Here is a 12,970-nt window from a genome sequence, read left to right as displayed (position 1 = left end):
CTATTTTCAATTTCATGTTGGACTTCTGGGTCCGGAGCACGTCCAGCTTCCCCTGTAAGTCTGCATTCAGCTCCTGCAGGTTGTCACACCTTCTGCTCTTTTCCTCGAGCTGCAGCTTCACATCACCCAGGTCTTGGATGAGCTGTCTGTTCTTCTGCTCAATGTCCTTCTGCATGGTGGTGAGGGCAGACAAGGCCATCTCTAGGTCTAAGCTGCGTTGCTGAGAAGCCTGCAGGCGGCTGGTCAGATCTTCATGCTCCACCTGACTTCGTTTGACTTCCTGTTCCATGTGGGCCTTGTTGTTATTGGGACCTGTGACACTCTTGACCCTGGCTGCTCCGACTGTGCCTGAAGGCAGGCGAGGCTCAGGGTCAGCTTGGTCTCTGGCTGCACCCTCACGTGAATTACAGACCCCAGTGGTGTTGGTCGTGGGCTTGCCTCCCCTTTTATTTTTCTTCCTTATCTTTTCAGATCCATGAAGATAGTTCTGCTGATGTTCCTGCAGTCGTTTCTTTCTTGGATTTGATCGTTCAGACGTGCCAGCTCTGGGATGGGAAAGATGGACCGGCCACATTCCCAGGCTCTTCAAAATCTCCTGTACGTACCCAATCACTAATAAGTAAGCGAGTATCCAAGTCTATCGCCAAATCACCTGGATTCTCTCGATCACCACTCAGCCACCTCTCCCTTCAACAGTTGCTGGTAGTGGTATAAGCCAACAGACAGAATACCAGTATTGCTAGGCAGCGTGGAACGTGGGCGTGGCCCCAAATCTCCTATCCCATTGGTCAGCGAAAAACAGGAACTAATAGAGGGTGTGGCCAGAATCTTGTGATCCAGGCAGAATGGGTCGAGTCTGCTCCTGCAATCCCAGCCCCATCCAACTCTGGTCTAGTTTGGGGAGAGTGTGGGACTTGCTATAGTTGGACAGGTGCAGTTTCTTTTTCAATTTTTTTTTGCCAGTCCTGGATTTGAACTCAGGGCCTGATGTCTGACCTTGGACTTTCTCAAGGCTAGAGCTCTACCACTTGAGCCACAGCAACACTTCTAGCCTTTTCTATGTATGTGCATGCTAAGCAAGCACTATACCATTAGGCCAAACTCCCAGGCCTTTCATTTATTTATTTTTTTCCCATATTTTTATTGTAATTAGTAAAAGGGTTACCTGATATTTGCCAGGTAGAAGGTGCATTAATTCACATACCTTGATACCCTTTCACATGTCTTGGTACCCATTTCCCTCCCCCCAACACCCCCCACCCGTCTTGGTTTTCCCCCCTTCCCTATCAAATTTCAAATATCCAAAAAAAATAAATTCAATATATCAGATAACAAAGTGAGATACTATACCAATATGAGATAACCAAGGGACAGCAAAGGAGATGAGAGACAACATAGTACATTAAGGACAACAATCATTCATTATATGGCTTTTGTTTCAATATCCTGGAGGTCCTTTCTTAGCTTCACATTATATGGCCTTATGTATCAAGATTTTGCTCTATTGCAGATCTCTGCTAGTAGAGCCCAAGGTTTCTACTGATTATGACGAATGAGGGAAATCATTGAGCCTAAGTTCCTTTGAGTCTGGCTTACTTCACTTAATATGATTTGTTCTGTCTTTCCATTTCCTAACAAATGGGGCGATGTCATTCTTTCTGACAGCAGCATAGAATTCCATTGTGTACAAATACCACAACTTGTTGATCCACTCATCAACTGAGGGACATCTAGGTTGGTTCCATATCTTTGCTATGGTGAATAGTGCTGCAATGAACATTGTTGTGCTAGTGGATTTAGTATGTCCTTGTTTCTGGATGGTTGGGTAAATGCCAAGTAGTGGAATTGCTGGGTCATAGGGGAGTTCTATGTTTAGCCTTTTGAGGCACTGCCACACTGCTTTCCATAGTGGTTGAGCGAGTTTGCACTCCCACCAACAGTGTAGTAGTGATCCCTACTGGCCACATCCCCTCCAGCATCTGTTGTTATTCGTTTTCCTGATCCTGGCCATCCTAACTGGTGTGAGATGGAATCTTAGAGTTGTTTTGATTTGAATTTCTTTTATGACCAGAGATGTTGAGCACTTCTTCATGTGTCTGTAGGCCATTTTTGTTTCTTCTTCAGAGAAGACTCTCTTTAAGTCTTTGGCCCATTTTTTAATGGGATGGTTGTTACTTTGGAGGTTAGTTTTGGAGTGATTCAATTTTTTGAGTTGTTGATATATTTTAGATATGAGGCCTTTGTCCGTTGTTTGGTTGGTGAAGATCTTCTCCCACTCTGTAGGCTTCCTGATTAGTTTACTAGCTATGTCCTTTGCCTTACCAAAACTCTGCAGTTCAATGCAGTCCCACTTATCCAGTCTTTCTCTGATTTGTTGTGATTCCTGGTCCTTATTAAGAAAGTTTCGACCTGTGCCAAGGAGGCATAGTGTGTCTCCTATTCCTTCCTGTAAAGTTTCCAGTGTGTCAGCTTTTACCTCCAGGTCTTTGATCCATTTGGAGCTAATTCTAGTGCAGGGTGACAAAGAAGGATCCAACTTTAGTTTTCTGCAGGTGCTTAACCAGTTCTGCCAGCACAACTTGTTGAAGAGGCTGTCTTTCTTCCATTCTATTTTTTTGGCTCCCTTGTCAAAGATTAGGTGGCCATAGGTCTGTGGTTTAATATCTGGGTCCTCAGTTCTATTCCATTGGTCTTCAGGCCTGCTCCTGTGCCAGTACCAAGCTGTTTTGATAATTAGAGCTCTGTAATCGAGTCTAAAGTTTGGAATTGAAATTCCTCCAGCGCTGTTCTTTCTGCTAAGAAGTGTTTTTGCTATACGGGGTCTTTTATTATTCCATATGAAATTTTGGATTGCCTCTTCTATTTCTTTAAAGAATGACATTGGGATATTGATGGGTATTGCATTGAATTTGTAGATAGCTCTTGGCAAGATTGTCATTTTCACAATGTTGATTCTTCCAATCCAGGAGCATGGGAGGTTTTTCCATTTCCTTAGTTCTGCTTTAATTTCCTTTCTTAGGGTTTTAAAGTTTTCGTCAAAAAGGTCCTTTACATTCTTAGTTAAGCTAATTCCTAGGTACTTTATTTTCTTTGAGGCTATTGTGAAAGGAGTTTCTTTCCTGATTATTGCCTAGTTCCTCTCACTGTTGGCATAAAGGAAGGCAGTTGATTTTTGAGGGTTGATTTTATATCCTGCTACTCCTCCAAACTTTGAATCAGATCAAGGAGCTTGGATGTAGAGTCTATAGGATTCTTTAAATACGGAATCATGTCGTCTGCAAAGAGGGATAGTTTTATTTCCTCTTTCCCTCCTTGGATCCCCTTTATGCTTGCTTCTTGCCTTATTGCACTGGCTAGGAATTCTAGTACTATGTTAAAGAGGCGTGGAGAGAGTGGGCATCCTTGTCTCGTTCCTGATTTTAGAGGGAATGGCTTTAGATTTTCACCACTAAGTGTAATACTAGCAGTAGGTTTCTCATACACAGCCTTTATTACATTGAGGAATGTTCCATGGATTCCTAGTTTCTCCAGAGCTTTTAACATAAAGGGGTGTTGGATCTTGTCAAATGCCTTTTCCGTGTCTATTGAGACAATCATGTGATTTTTGTCCTTGCTCCTGTTGATGTGTTGAATTATATTAATTGATTTGCGTATGTTGAACCAGCTTTGCCTCCCCATGATGAATCCAGTTTGATCATAGTGTATAATTTTTTTGATGAGGTGTTGTAGACGGTTGGCCAGTATTTTGTTGAGAAGTTTTGCATCGATGTTCATCAAAGATATAGGTCTATAGTTCTCTTTCTTTGATGAATCTCTGTCTGGTTTGGGGATGAGGGTTATACTGGCTTCATAGAATGAGTTTGGTAAGGAACCTTCATTTTCAATTTCGTTGAAGAGCTTGAGGAGTATTGGCGTGAGCTCTGCTTTGAAGACCTTATAGAATTCAGCTGTGAATCCATCTGGCCCTGGGCTTTCCTTAGGTGGAAGTTCTCTAATTGCCATTTCTATTTCAGAGCTTGAATTAGGCCTGTTGAGTTGGCTTAGTTCTTCTTGGTTCAGTGTGGGTATGTTAATATTGGCTAGGAATTCATCCATTTCATCTAGATTCTCAAATTTGTTGGCATAAAGGTTTGAGAAGTATTCCCTCATGATATTCTGGATCTTGGTAATTTCTGTCGTGATATTACCATTTTCATCTGCGATTTTGTTTATTTCGATATGCTCTCTTCTTTTTTTGGTAAGATTTGCTAAGGGCTTGTCAATTTTGTTAATTCTTTCAAAGAACCAACTCCTTGTTTTGTTGATTCTTTCTATAGTTTTTTTTGGATACCAAATCATTTAATTCTGCTTTGATTTTACTAATTTGCTTTCTTCCATTGGGATTAGGGTTGGTTTGTTGCTCTTTTTCCAGGATCTTAAGGTGAGACATTAACTTGTTGGTTTGCGATTTTTCCCACTTGTTGTTGTAGGCACTCAGCGCTATAAATTTTCCTCTAAGTACTGCCTTTGCTGTGTCCCAAAGGAGTTGGTATTTTGTGTGCTCCTTACTGTTAAATTTCATAAACTGTTGGATTTCTGTTCTGATCTCTTCGATGACCCATTGGTGATTCAACAATGTGTTGTTCAGTCTCCATACGTCACAGGGTTTTCGTTGGTGGAGATGTGTGTTCAGTTCCAATTTGATGCCTTTGTGGTCTGAGAGTGTGCATGGAATAATTTCAGTGTTTCTGAATCTGTCCAGGTTTCTTTAATGGCCTAAGATGTGATCTATTTTGGAAAATGTTCCATGTGCTGCTGAGAAAAATGTATATTGTGTTGTTGCTGGGTGGAATATTCTGCAGATGTCTGTTAGATCTAGTTGGTCTATATAGTTGTTCAGTTCTAAGGTTTCTCTGTTGAGTTTTTGCCCTGTTGATCTGTCCATAGGTGAGAGTGGTGTGTTAAAGTCACCGACAATCACTGTATTTGGATCTATGTATGGTTTCAGTGTAAGTAAAGTTTGCTTGATGAAGTTTGGAGCTCCGGGATTGGGTGTGTAAATATTTAGGATCGTTATGTCTTCCTGGAGGAAAGATCCCTTTAGTAGTATGTAGTAACATTCTTTGTCTTTTTTTTTTACTAATTTTAGTTTGAAGTCTATTTTATCTGATATGAGGATGGCAACTCCAGCCTGTTTATGGGGGCCGTTAGCTTGATAGAGTTTATTCCAACCTCTCACTTTCAAAAGATGATTGTTTTTTTGGGTAAGATGTGTCTCTTGAAGACAGCAGAACGATGGCTCTTGCTTTTTGATCCAACTAGACAGCCTATGCCGTTTAATTGGAGAGTTAACTCCATTGATATTGAGAGTTAGGATTGAGAGATATTTATTAGGTCCTACCACTTTTAAAAGCTTTTATTTGGGCCTGTGTCTTGACAGTTCTTGTGGTCCTTAGATGGTATGCTGTTTAGGTGCCATTTCTTTCCCTATATTGCATTTATTTTGGTTTTCTATGTATAGAACATCTTTGAGAATTCTCTGTAGTGTTGGTTTTGTTGCGACATATTGTTGCAGCTTTTCCCTGGAATGGAATGTTTTTATTGTTCCCTCAGTTATGAATGAGAGCTTAGCTGGGTACAGGATTCTTGGTTGGTAGTTATTTGACTTAAGGGCATGACATATATGCTTCCAGTCACTTCTTGCTTGCAGGGTCTCTGCTGAGAAATCTGGGGTTATTCTGATTGGTTTTCCTTTATAGGTTACTGAACCCTTTTCCCTGGCTTCCTTTAGGATCCTTTTTTTGGTTTCCATTGATCCAGTTCGGATTACGATGTGGCGGTGGGATGTTCTTTTCTGGTCAGGTCTGTTTGGGGTTCTAAAAGCTTCTTGTATCTGGATGGGCCTGCCCTTCTGGATGTTTGGGAAATTCTCTGAGATGATTCCCGGAAGTATATTTCCAATACCGTTGACCTCTTTCTCCACGCCCTCCTCAATACCTATTAGCCTTAAATTAGGCTTCCTAATTGTATCTTGGACCTCCTGAAGCGCTCTCTCATTTTTCCTAGATTTGGATTGACTCATTTTCTGTTCTTTCTCTAGAATAACTAAATTATCTTCAGCCCCGGAAATTCTCTCCTCTGCATTGTCTAACCTGCTATCAAAGCTATCTACTTTATTTTTCATCTCCCTTGCTTCTAATTGCTCATTTTTGATGCCTTGCATCTCTTCTTTTAGATCGTGTATGGATTTCTTTAGCTCCTTGATTTCCATTTGAATGGTTAACTCAGTAGCTTTACTTTCTTTGAACATTTGCTGGAGTTCAGTCACCGTTTTATTTGTGGATTCTATGAATTCATCCATCTTTCTTTGAAAAACCTTTATTATGGCCTCCTTTATGGCTTCTTCTTTTTCACTTATCACCTTGCTTATGGTTTCCTCTTGTTCAGCTATGGCTTCCTCCCTTATCTCTTTCTTTACATTTTCACATTTTTCATTAATGATGTTTATCAATTGCATTTGTATAGCACTTGGAAGACTCTCCTCTAGGTTTGCCAGTGACTGTTCCATTGTCTGTTTACATTGGGTGGGGGATGTTGTTTCCTGATTTGACATTTTTCTTGAGTTTCTTGTTCTGCCCATTTGAAAATGGGAGCAAGATTAATACTAAACACGATTTTAGTTTTTCAGATATAACCAACCTAGACCTCTGTAGCTGGCAGACTCTAGATGTTCACAAGTTTTGGTTGGTGTTATCACTCTTTCTTTTTGTGCAGTTACCAACCAGTCTAATAAGCCACTGATAAGCGATTTATACCCAAAACAATAAGCCTCTCAATCCAATCTCTACTGTCTTTAAGTCCCTCTGAGCCTCGAGAATAATTAAACACCTAGATATACAGTGTTGCTCAACAGCCATCAAGTGTAGATCCATGCAGTATAAGGGTTGAAAAAGACGAACAGAGGTCCAGAGATAGAAAAATAGAATGAGAGAGGTCAGAGGGGGTAAGTAGGTAGCGTATTTGAGTACAAAGTTTGGAAAGCATTAGAAAAAAACTTATGTGTTGCTGCACGACTAGCTTTTAGCCCAACCAGTGGCCTCACAGTGGACCATGGGATGGCTCTGCGAGCTTCCGTCTGAGCGCGGTTGGCGGATGTTTTCCTGTGCTGTTTCCAGGGGCGGCCCCAAGCCAAGGGTCTGAGGGTTGAGAGTTTCAGAGACTCTCAGCAGGACCAGCAGGAGACCCTTCTGTTCCCAGGGGCGAGGCCCAGCTGGGGACGTGAGCTCCAAGAGCGGAGCCGGGCCTTTTTGGTTCTCAGAAGGGGAGCTTGGCTGCTGGTCGGCCCTTCAGATCCCTGCTGTGTTTCCACTGCTTTGTCAGAGTCTGTGACTGTTGGGGGGGCCCCTCGGTGGTGTCTTGCTCAGGATTCCCAGCTAGAGGATGCCCCGCTCAGGAATTGAGGGGGTGCAGATGCTGGCTCCTATTTTCCCGCACCCCCTACCCACTGTTGTAAGGCAGGGTCCCAACGCCCTCCACTCTCCAGATCCAGTGGCCTGGGAGAGGAGCCTGGTGGGAGGGTGGGAGCTGGGACAGCTCCGCCTCCCCTGGTGGGGTGCTGAGTCTTAGGGTCGGCCCGCTTGTCAGTATCCAGTCAGAGGGCTGGGGGTTGAGCCCGTTGCGCGGGTGGGAGTTGGGACAGCCCCACCTCCCTTGGTGGGGTGCTGAGTCTTATGGGTAGCCCGCCTGTCAATCTCCAGTCAATGGCCTGAGGGAGGGGGCTGTTGAGGGAAGGGACAGGATTCTATATTCCTTGCCCCCCTGCTCCCGCCATTCTTTCTCGGGCCGGGTGTTGGGGTCTGAGTTAAGTTATATTCCTTGGCACCCACTCTGCTTTCCCGATGTGTTCGGGGACGCGCTGTATTACTCACGCCTTTGCGTCCGTCTGCGGGTGCTCCACGGTGGTTGGGGAGTCTTTCACTCCCCTCGGTCTCCGCCGCCGCCTATGTTCCACGTCTGGGTTGCGCTGCTTCCACCGTTCGCTGGCCCGGTTCTGTGCTGGTTTCTGCAGCCGTTGGGCTCCCAGCCTGGCGCCCTCCACTGCCGCCGCTTTTCGTGGATTAGATCCGGCGCCCGCCGCCGCTTTCCCAGCGTGGAGCCGGCACCCGCTCAAGCCGCTTTTCGTGGCTTGGTCCGGTGCCAGCTGCCGCTTTTCGCGGCTTTCCGCGGCTTTCGTGGCTTGGATCCGGCGAGAGGTGGGTGAGGGATCTTTTCGTTCCGAATTCTTTCAGAAAGTTGGATGTGAGCTTTATCTGGATTTCTTTTCCGGTTTGAGTCCTCCTCCGTTGCTTTTTGAGTTTGTTGTTGTGGATTTCTTTAGGTAGTTGGCTCGTGGGACTTCCTGGTTCTCTCTTTTTGTCAGAGAGGGCTAGGCTGCGTCCCTACTGTCTCGACGCCATCTTTCTTCCTCGCTTTTCTTGTTTTTCCAGATGTGATTGGGTTTCTCCTGGTGTCCTCTTGGTTTAGATAAGCTGTCTGTTTCCTCCTCCATCTTTATTTGTATTTGTGTGTGTGAGTGTGTGTGTGTGTGTGTGTGTGTGTGTGTGTGTGTTGAAAGCAGTGCTTCTTCATCACCATGGCATAGTTTTGTTGTTGTTGTTTTGTTTTGTTTTCTCGTTTGCAATTTTGGTTACCTGTACTGGTAATGTTCTCTCCCTTTCTCTCCCTCTCTTTTTTTTCCCCTCTTTTTCTCACTCCCACCCTCTCTGTGTGTCTCTTGTGCACAGTATGTGCTTTTCCTCACTTTTTCTTTTTCTTCCTTTTCTTTCTTTCCCTCTCTCTCTCTCTCACTTCCTTGCCTCCATGCTTCCTTTCTCTTGAATTGTTACTAAGGCTTTAACTCAGGACTTAGGCTCTGTCTCTGACCTTTTTTTGCTTAAGGCTAGCACTCTACCACTTGAGCCATGGTTCCACTTACAGCTTTTTTTGGTAGTTGGTTGGAAATGAGTTTCCAATTAACTTTGCTACCTGGGCTGGCTTCAAATTGTGATCCTCATATCTTAGCCTCCTGTAGCTAGGATTGCAGGTGTGAGCCCGTGGCACCCAGCGGGTGCTATTTGTAACCTTCCAACTGTACCCTGAAGCTCAACAGTCTATTCTGAAGCCAAACAGTTATTTTTCTTGTTTTTTTAAATTTTAATTGTTGAGCAGGGCATGGAGGCTAGCTACTCAGGAGGCTGAGAACTGAGGATTGCCGTTCAAAGCCATACTGGGCACTAAAGACTGATTTTTTTTTACTTGTAAACTAAAGTTTTATTTCTATACATGTTCAAAATATTACTCCCCAAATGTTCACAGAATACATTGTGTTTAGTCATTTATGTAAAAAAGGAACATGATGGTTTCGGTAAATATAACATTTTATTTTTCTTTGTAAAAATTGATTATTTGTGAAAACTATATCAAGGGCCCTCCTTCCCCGGCAACCGGTGGCTGTTTAGATGACTTTGAGTTAGGGCCACCTCCCGCAGTCTCTGTCCTATCTGGCCTGAGGTTGAAGTCCAGTCATCACCCGTTAGGTGCAGGCCTAAAAGATTGCCATGGTGGCTAATAAGTATTTAAAGAACCATTATCGCCAGCACATCATTTTCCTCAGCCTGGAGAAGAAAGGAGAGGATCGGGATTGCTCTTCAGTCGGCTGGGTATCAGGCATCAGCATCACAGTGGGCTCTTGGGTGGAGGCCTTTCGGGGACAAGGCCCCCCTGCCTCTACCTGGGCAGGCTGCACACTGTCTTTGAGTTGGGCATCTGCAAAGATTTTCTGCTCCTTGCTGTCTTCAATGTTTGAGGGGCTTGGCAGTTGTGAAGTGACCTCAGCAGCAGGGGTCTCAGGGTCTGCAGGCGTCTGGCCCTGGCACTGTGTGCCTTCAACCACAAGGAGCACCAGAAGTTCCTGCAGCTCCTCCTTCTTCTGCATCTTCTCCTGGGAGAGTTCCATGACACACTCATCTTTCTCCTTATAGAGTTGGTCCAGGACTTCCATCTGTTCTTTGTACAACATTATGGAGTCATCGAGGGTGCTGATGTGTTTGGACAGCTGGGCACACCGGTGCTGGAGGTCCCCTGCTGGACTCTGGTGCTCCACTTTGTCAGGCAGGGCCTGGAGGAAGCACATTCTCATCTTCTTAGACACCCGCGTGTCCTGCTTCCTGTCCCCTGAGGGACTATGGTTCCTGCTCTTGGGAAACAGGGCCTGCTGTTCCAGCTTGGTGTGGCACTGGGCTGCCAAGTTGGCCAGGCACTGGCAGTGGGCCTGCTGCTCCTGCAGCTGTTGGCTGTGTTTCACTTTTTTCACCTCAGCAACTGATTTTGCTTTCGGGTAAAAGGCCTTCATGACTTGTGGGATGTCCACAGCCTCTGGGATGGTCACGGTGGCTGGAGTTGCCTCCTCAGCCCTTGCTTCTTCCTTGTCCCCTTCTTTACCTTCCTGGAAAGCCAGGAAGCTCAGCTGGGCCTGGAGTTGCTCCTTCTCTTGTGTAGTGTCTTCCAGGCACTGGAGAGTGTCCTGCAACTCTTGGGTCAGGGTCAGGTCCTGCTGCTGCTGCTGCTCCAGCAGCTGGGCGTGCCTCAGCAGGTGCTGTTGCAGCTCCTCCTTCTCTGCACTCAGCTGCTGAATGGAGGCCATGTTCTCTTCACAGGTGGTTTTCAGTTCCTGCAGCTGGGCCAGGTACTGAGCTTTGAGCTCCTGAAGACTCTGGGCTGTTTGAAAACTTCCTTCAGCCACCTCTTTCCATTCTCCTAATTCCATCTCTCGCTGCTCCAGCTTCTCCAGAAGGTGTTCATTCTCCGTTTGCTCTGAGGTCAGGAGGCTGGTGAGCTGGTCCTTCTCAGTGCTCAGCCTATGGAAAGCTTCCTGCAGCTGCTCCAGCTGCTCTTTCAGCTCTCTCGTTTGCAGGTCTGTGCATTTCTGGGTCTCAAAGATGTTGGACTGAGCCTTGTCGCCCACTCTCTTCTGCAGTATCAGCAGCCGTTCCTGTTGCTCCAGGTTCTGGAGACTGAGGCTTTGGTTTTCCTGAACCTGGAATTGAAGTTGTTGCTCCAGGTTCTTTAAGTCAGCCTGAGATGGTCCTGCAAGGGGCTGTGCCTCTGCCAGCTTGTTCTCCATTTCTGCCAGCTTGTTCTCTAGATCCACCATCTGCCACAGGTCTTCCTCGCGCTGGTCTGTGAGTTGGTTCATCTCCTGTGAGAGCCGCCACACCTTCTCCGTCCACGTGGACCTCTCCACCCTCAGGTCCTCCGCAATCTTGTCCCTCTCCAACCTCAATGCACTCACCACACTTTGCACATTTTCTATTCTTCTTTTCAGCACTGCCCGCTCCTCTAGCACTCGTTGGAATTTTTCTATTTTCAATTTCATGTTGGACTTCTGGGTCCGGAGCACGTCCAGCTTCCCCTGTAAGTCTGCATTCAGCTCCTGCAGGTTGTCACACCTTCTGCTCTTTTCCTCGAGCTGCAGCTTCACATCACCCAGGTCTTGGATGAGCTGTCTGTTCTTCTGCTCAATGTCCTTCTGCGTGGTGGTGGGGGCAGACAAGGCCATCTCTAGGTCTAAGCTGCGTTGCTGAGAAGCCTGCAGGCGGCTGGTCAGATCTTCATGCTCCACCTGACTTCGTTTGACTTCCTGTTCCATGTGGGCCTTGTTGTTATTGGGACCTGTGACACTCTTGACCCTGGCTGCTCCGACTGTGCCTGAAGGCAGGCGAGGCTCAGGGTCAGCTTGGTCTCTGGCTGCACCCTCACGTGAATTACAGACCCCAGTGGTGTTGGTCGTGGGCTTGCCTCCCCTTTTATTTTTCTTCCTTATCTTTTCAGATCCATGAAGATAGTTCTGCTGATGTTCCTGCAGTCGTTTCTTTCTTGGATTTGATCGTTCAGACGTGCCAGCTCTGGGATGGGAAAGATGGACCGGCCACATTCCCAGGCTCTTCAAAATCTCCTGTACGTACCCAATCACTAATAAGTAAGCGAGTATCCAAGTCTATCGCCAAATCACCTGGATTCTCTCGATCACCACTCAGCCACCTCTCCCTTCAACAGTTGCTGGTAGTGGTATAAGTCAACAGACAGAATACCAGTATTGCTAGGCAGCGTGGAACGTGGGCATGGCCCCAAATCTCCTATCCCATTGGTCAGCGAAAAACAGGAACTAATAGAGGGTGTGGCCAGAATCTTGTGATCCAGGCAGAATGGGTCGAGTCTGCTCCTGCAATCCCAGCCCCATCCAACTCTGGTCTAGTTTGGGGAGAGTGTGGGACTTGCTATAGTTGGACAGGTGCAGTTTCTTTTTCAATTTTTTTTTGCCAGTCCTGGATTTGAACTCAGGGCCTGATGTCTGACCTTGGACTTTCTCAAGGCTAGAGCTCTACCACTTGAGCCACAGCAACACTTCTAGCCTTTTCTATGTATGTGCATGCCTAGCAAGCACTATACCATTAGGCCAAACTCCCAGGCCTTTCATTTATTTATTTTTTTCCCATATTTTTATTGTAATTAGTAAAAGGGTTACCTGATATTTGCCAGATAGAAGGTGCATTAATTCACATACCTTGATACCCTTTCACATGTCTTGGTACCCATTTCCCTCCCCCCAACACCCCCCACCCGTCTTGGTTTTCCCCCCTTCCCTATCAAATTTCAAATATCCAAATACAAATAAATTCAATATATCAGATAACAAAGTGAGATACTATACCAATATGAGATAACCAAGGGACAGCAAAGGAGATGAGAGACAACATAGTACATTAAGGACAACAATCATTCATTATATGGCTTTTGTTTCAATATCCTGGAGGTCCTTTCTTAGCTTCACATTATATGGCCTTATGTATCAAGATTTTGCTCTATTGCAGATCTCTGCTAGTAGAGCCCAAGGTTTCTACTGATTATGACGAATGAGGGAAATCATTGAGCCTAAGTTCCTTTGAGTCTTGCT

The 12,970-nt window shown here is 45.5% G+C and overlaps 1 protein-coding gene across 1 annotated transcript in view; it reads left to right on the top strand.

Annotated features, from left to right (window-relative positions):
- Nucleotides 1–12,104, top strand: part of LOC150064946 (uncharacterized) — a 63,450-nt gene extending 51,346 nt beyond the window's left edge. The window contains exons 6-7 of the mRNA XM_090329287.1: nucleotides 472–597; nucleotides 11,848–12,104. Of these exons, the coding sequence (XP_090185413.1) occupies nucleotides 472–597; nucleotides 11,848–12,090 (369 nt within the window). The 3' untranslated portion in view covers nucleotides 12,091–12,104. The remainder of the gene's footprint in view (nucleotides 1–471; nucleotides 598–11,847) is intronic.
- Nucleotides 12,105–12,970: the final 866 nt, after the last annotated feature.

Source organism: Megascapheus bottae, chromosome 3 (assembly GCF_031878675.1).
Source record: "Megascapheus bottae isolate mThoBot1 chromosome 3, mThoBot2.hap1, whole genome shotgun sequence".
In the NCBI taxonomy this organism is placed as follows: domain Eukaryota; kingdom Metazoa; phylum Chordata; class Mammalia; order Rodentia; family Geomyidae; genus Megascapheus; species Megascapheus bottae.
The sequence above is the reverse complement of the archived record's forward strand: the minus strand, read 5'-3'. Positions and strand labels throughout refer to the sequence as shown.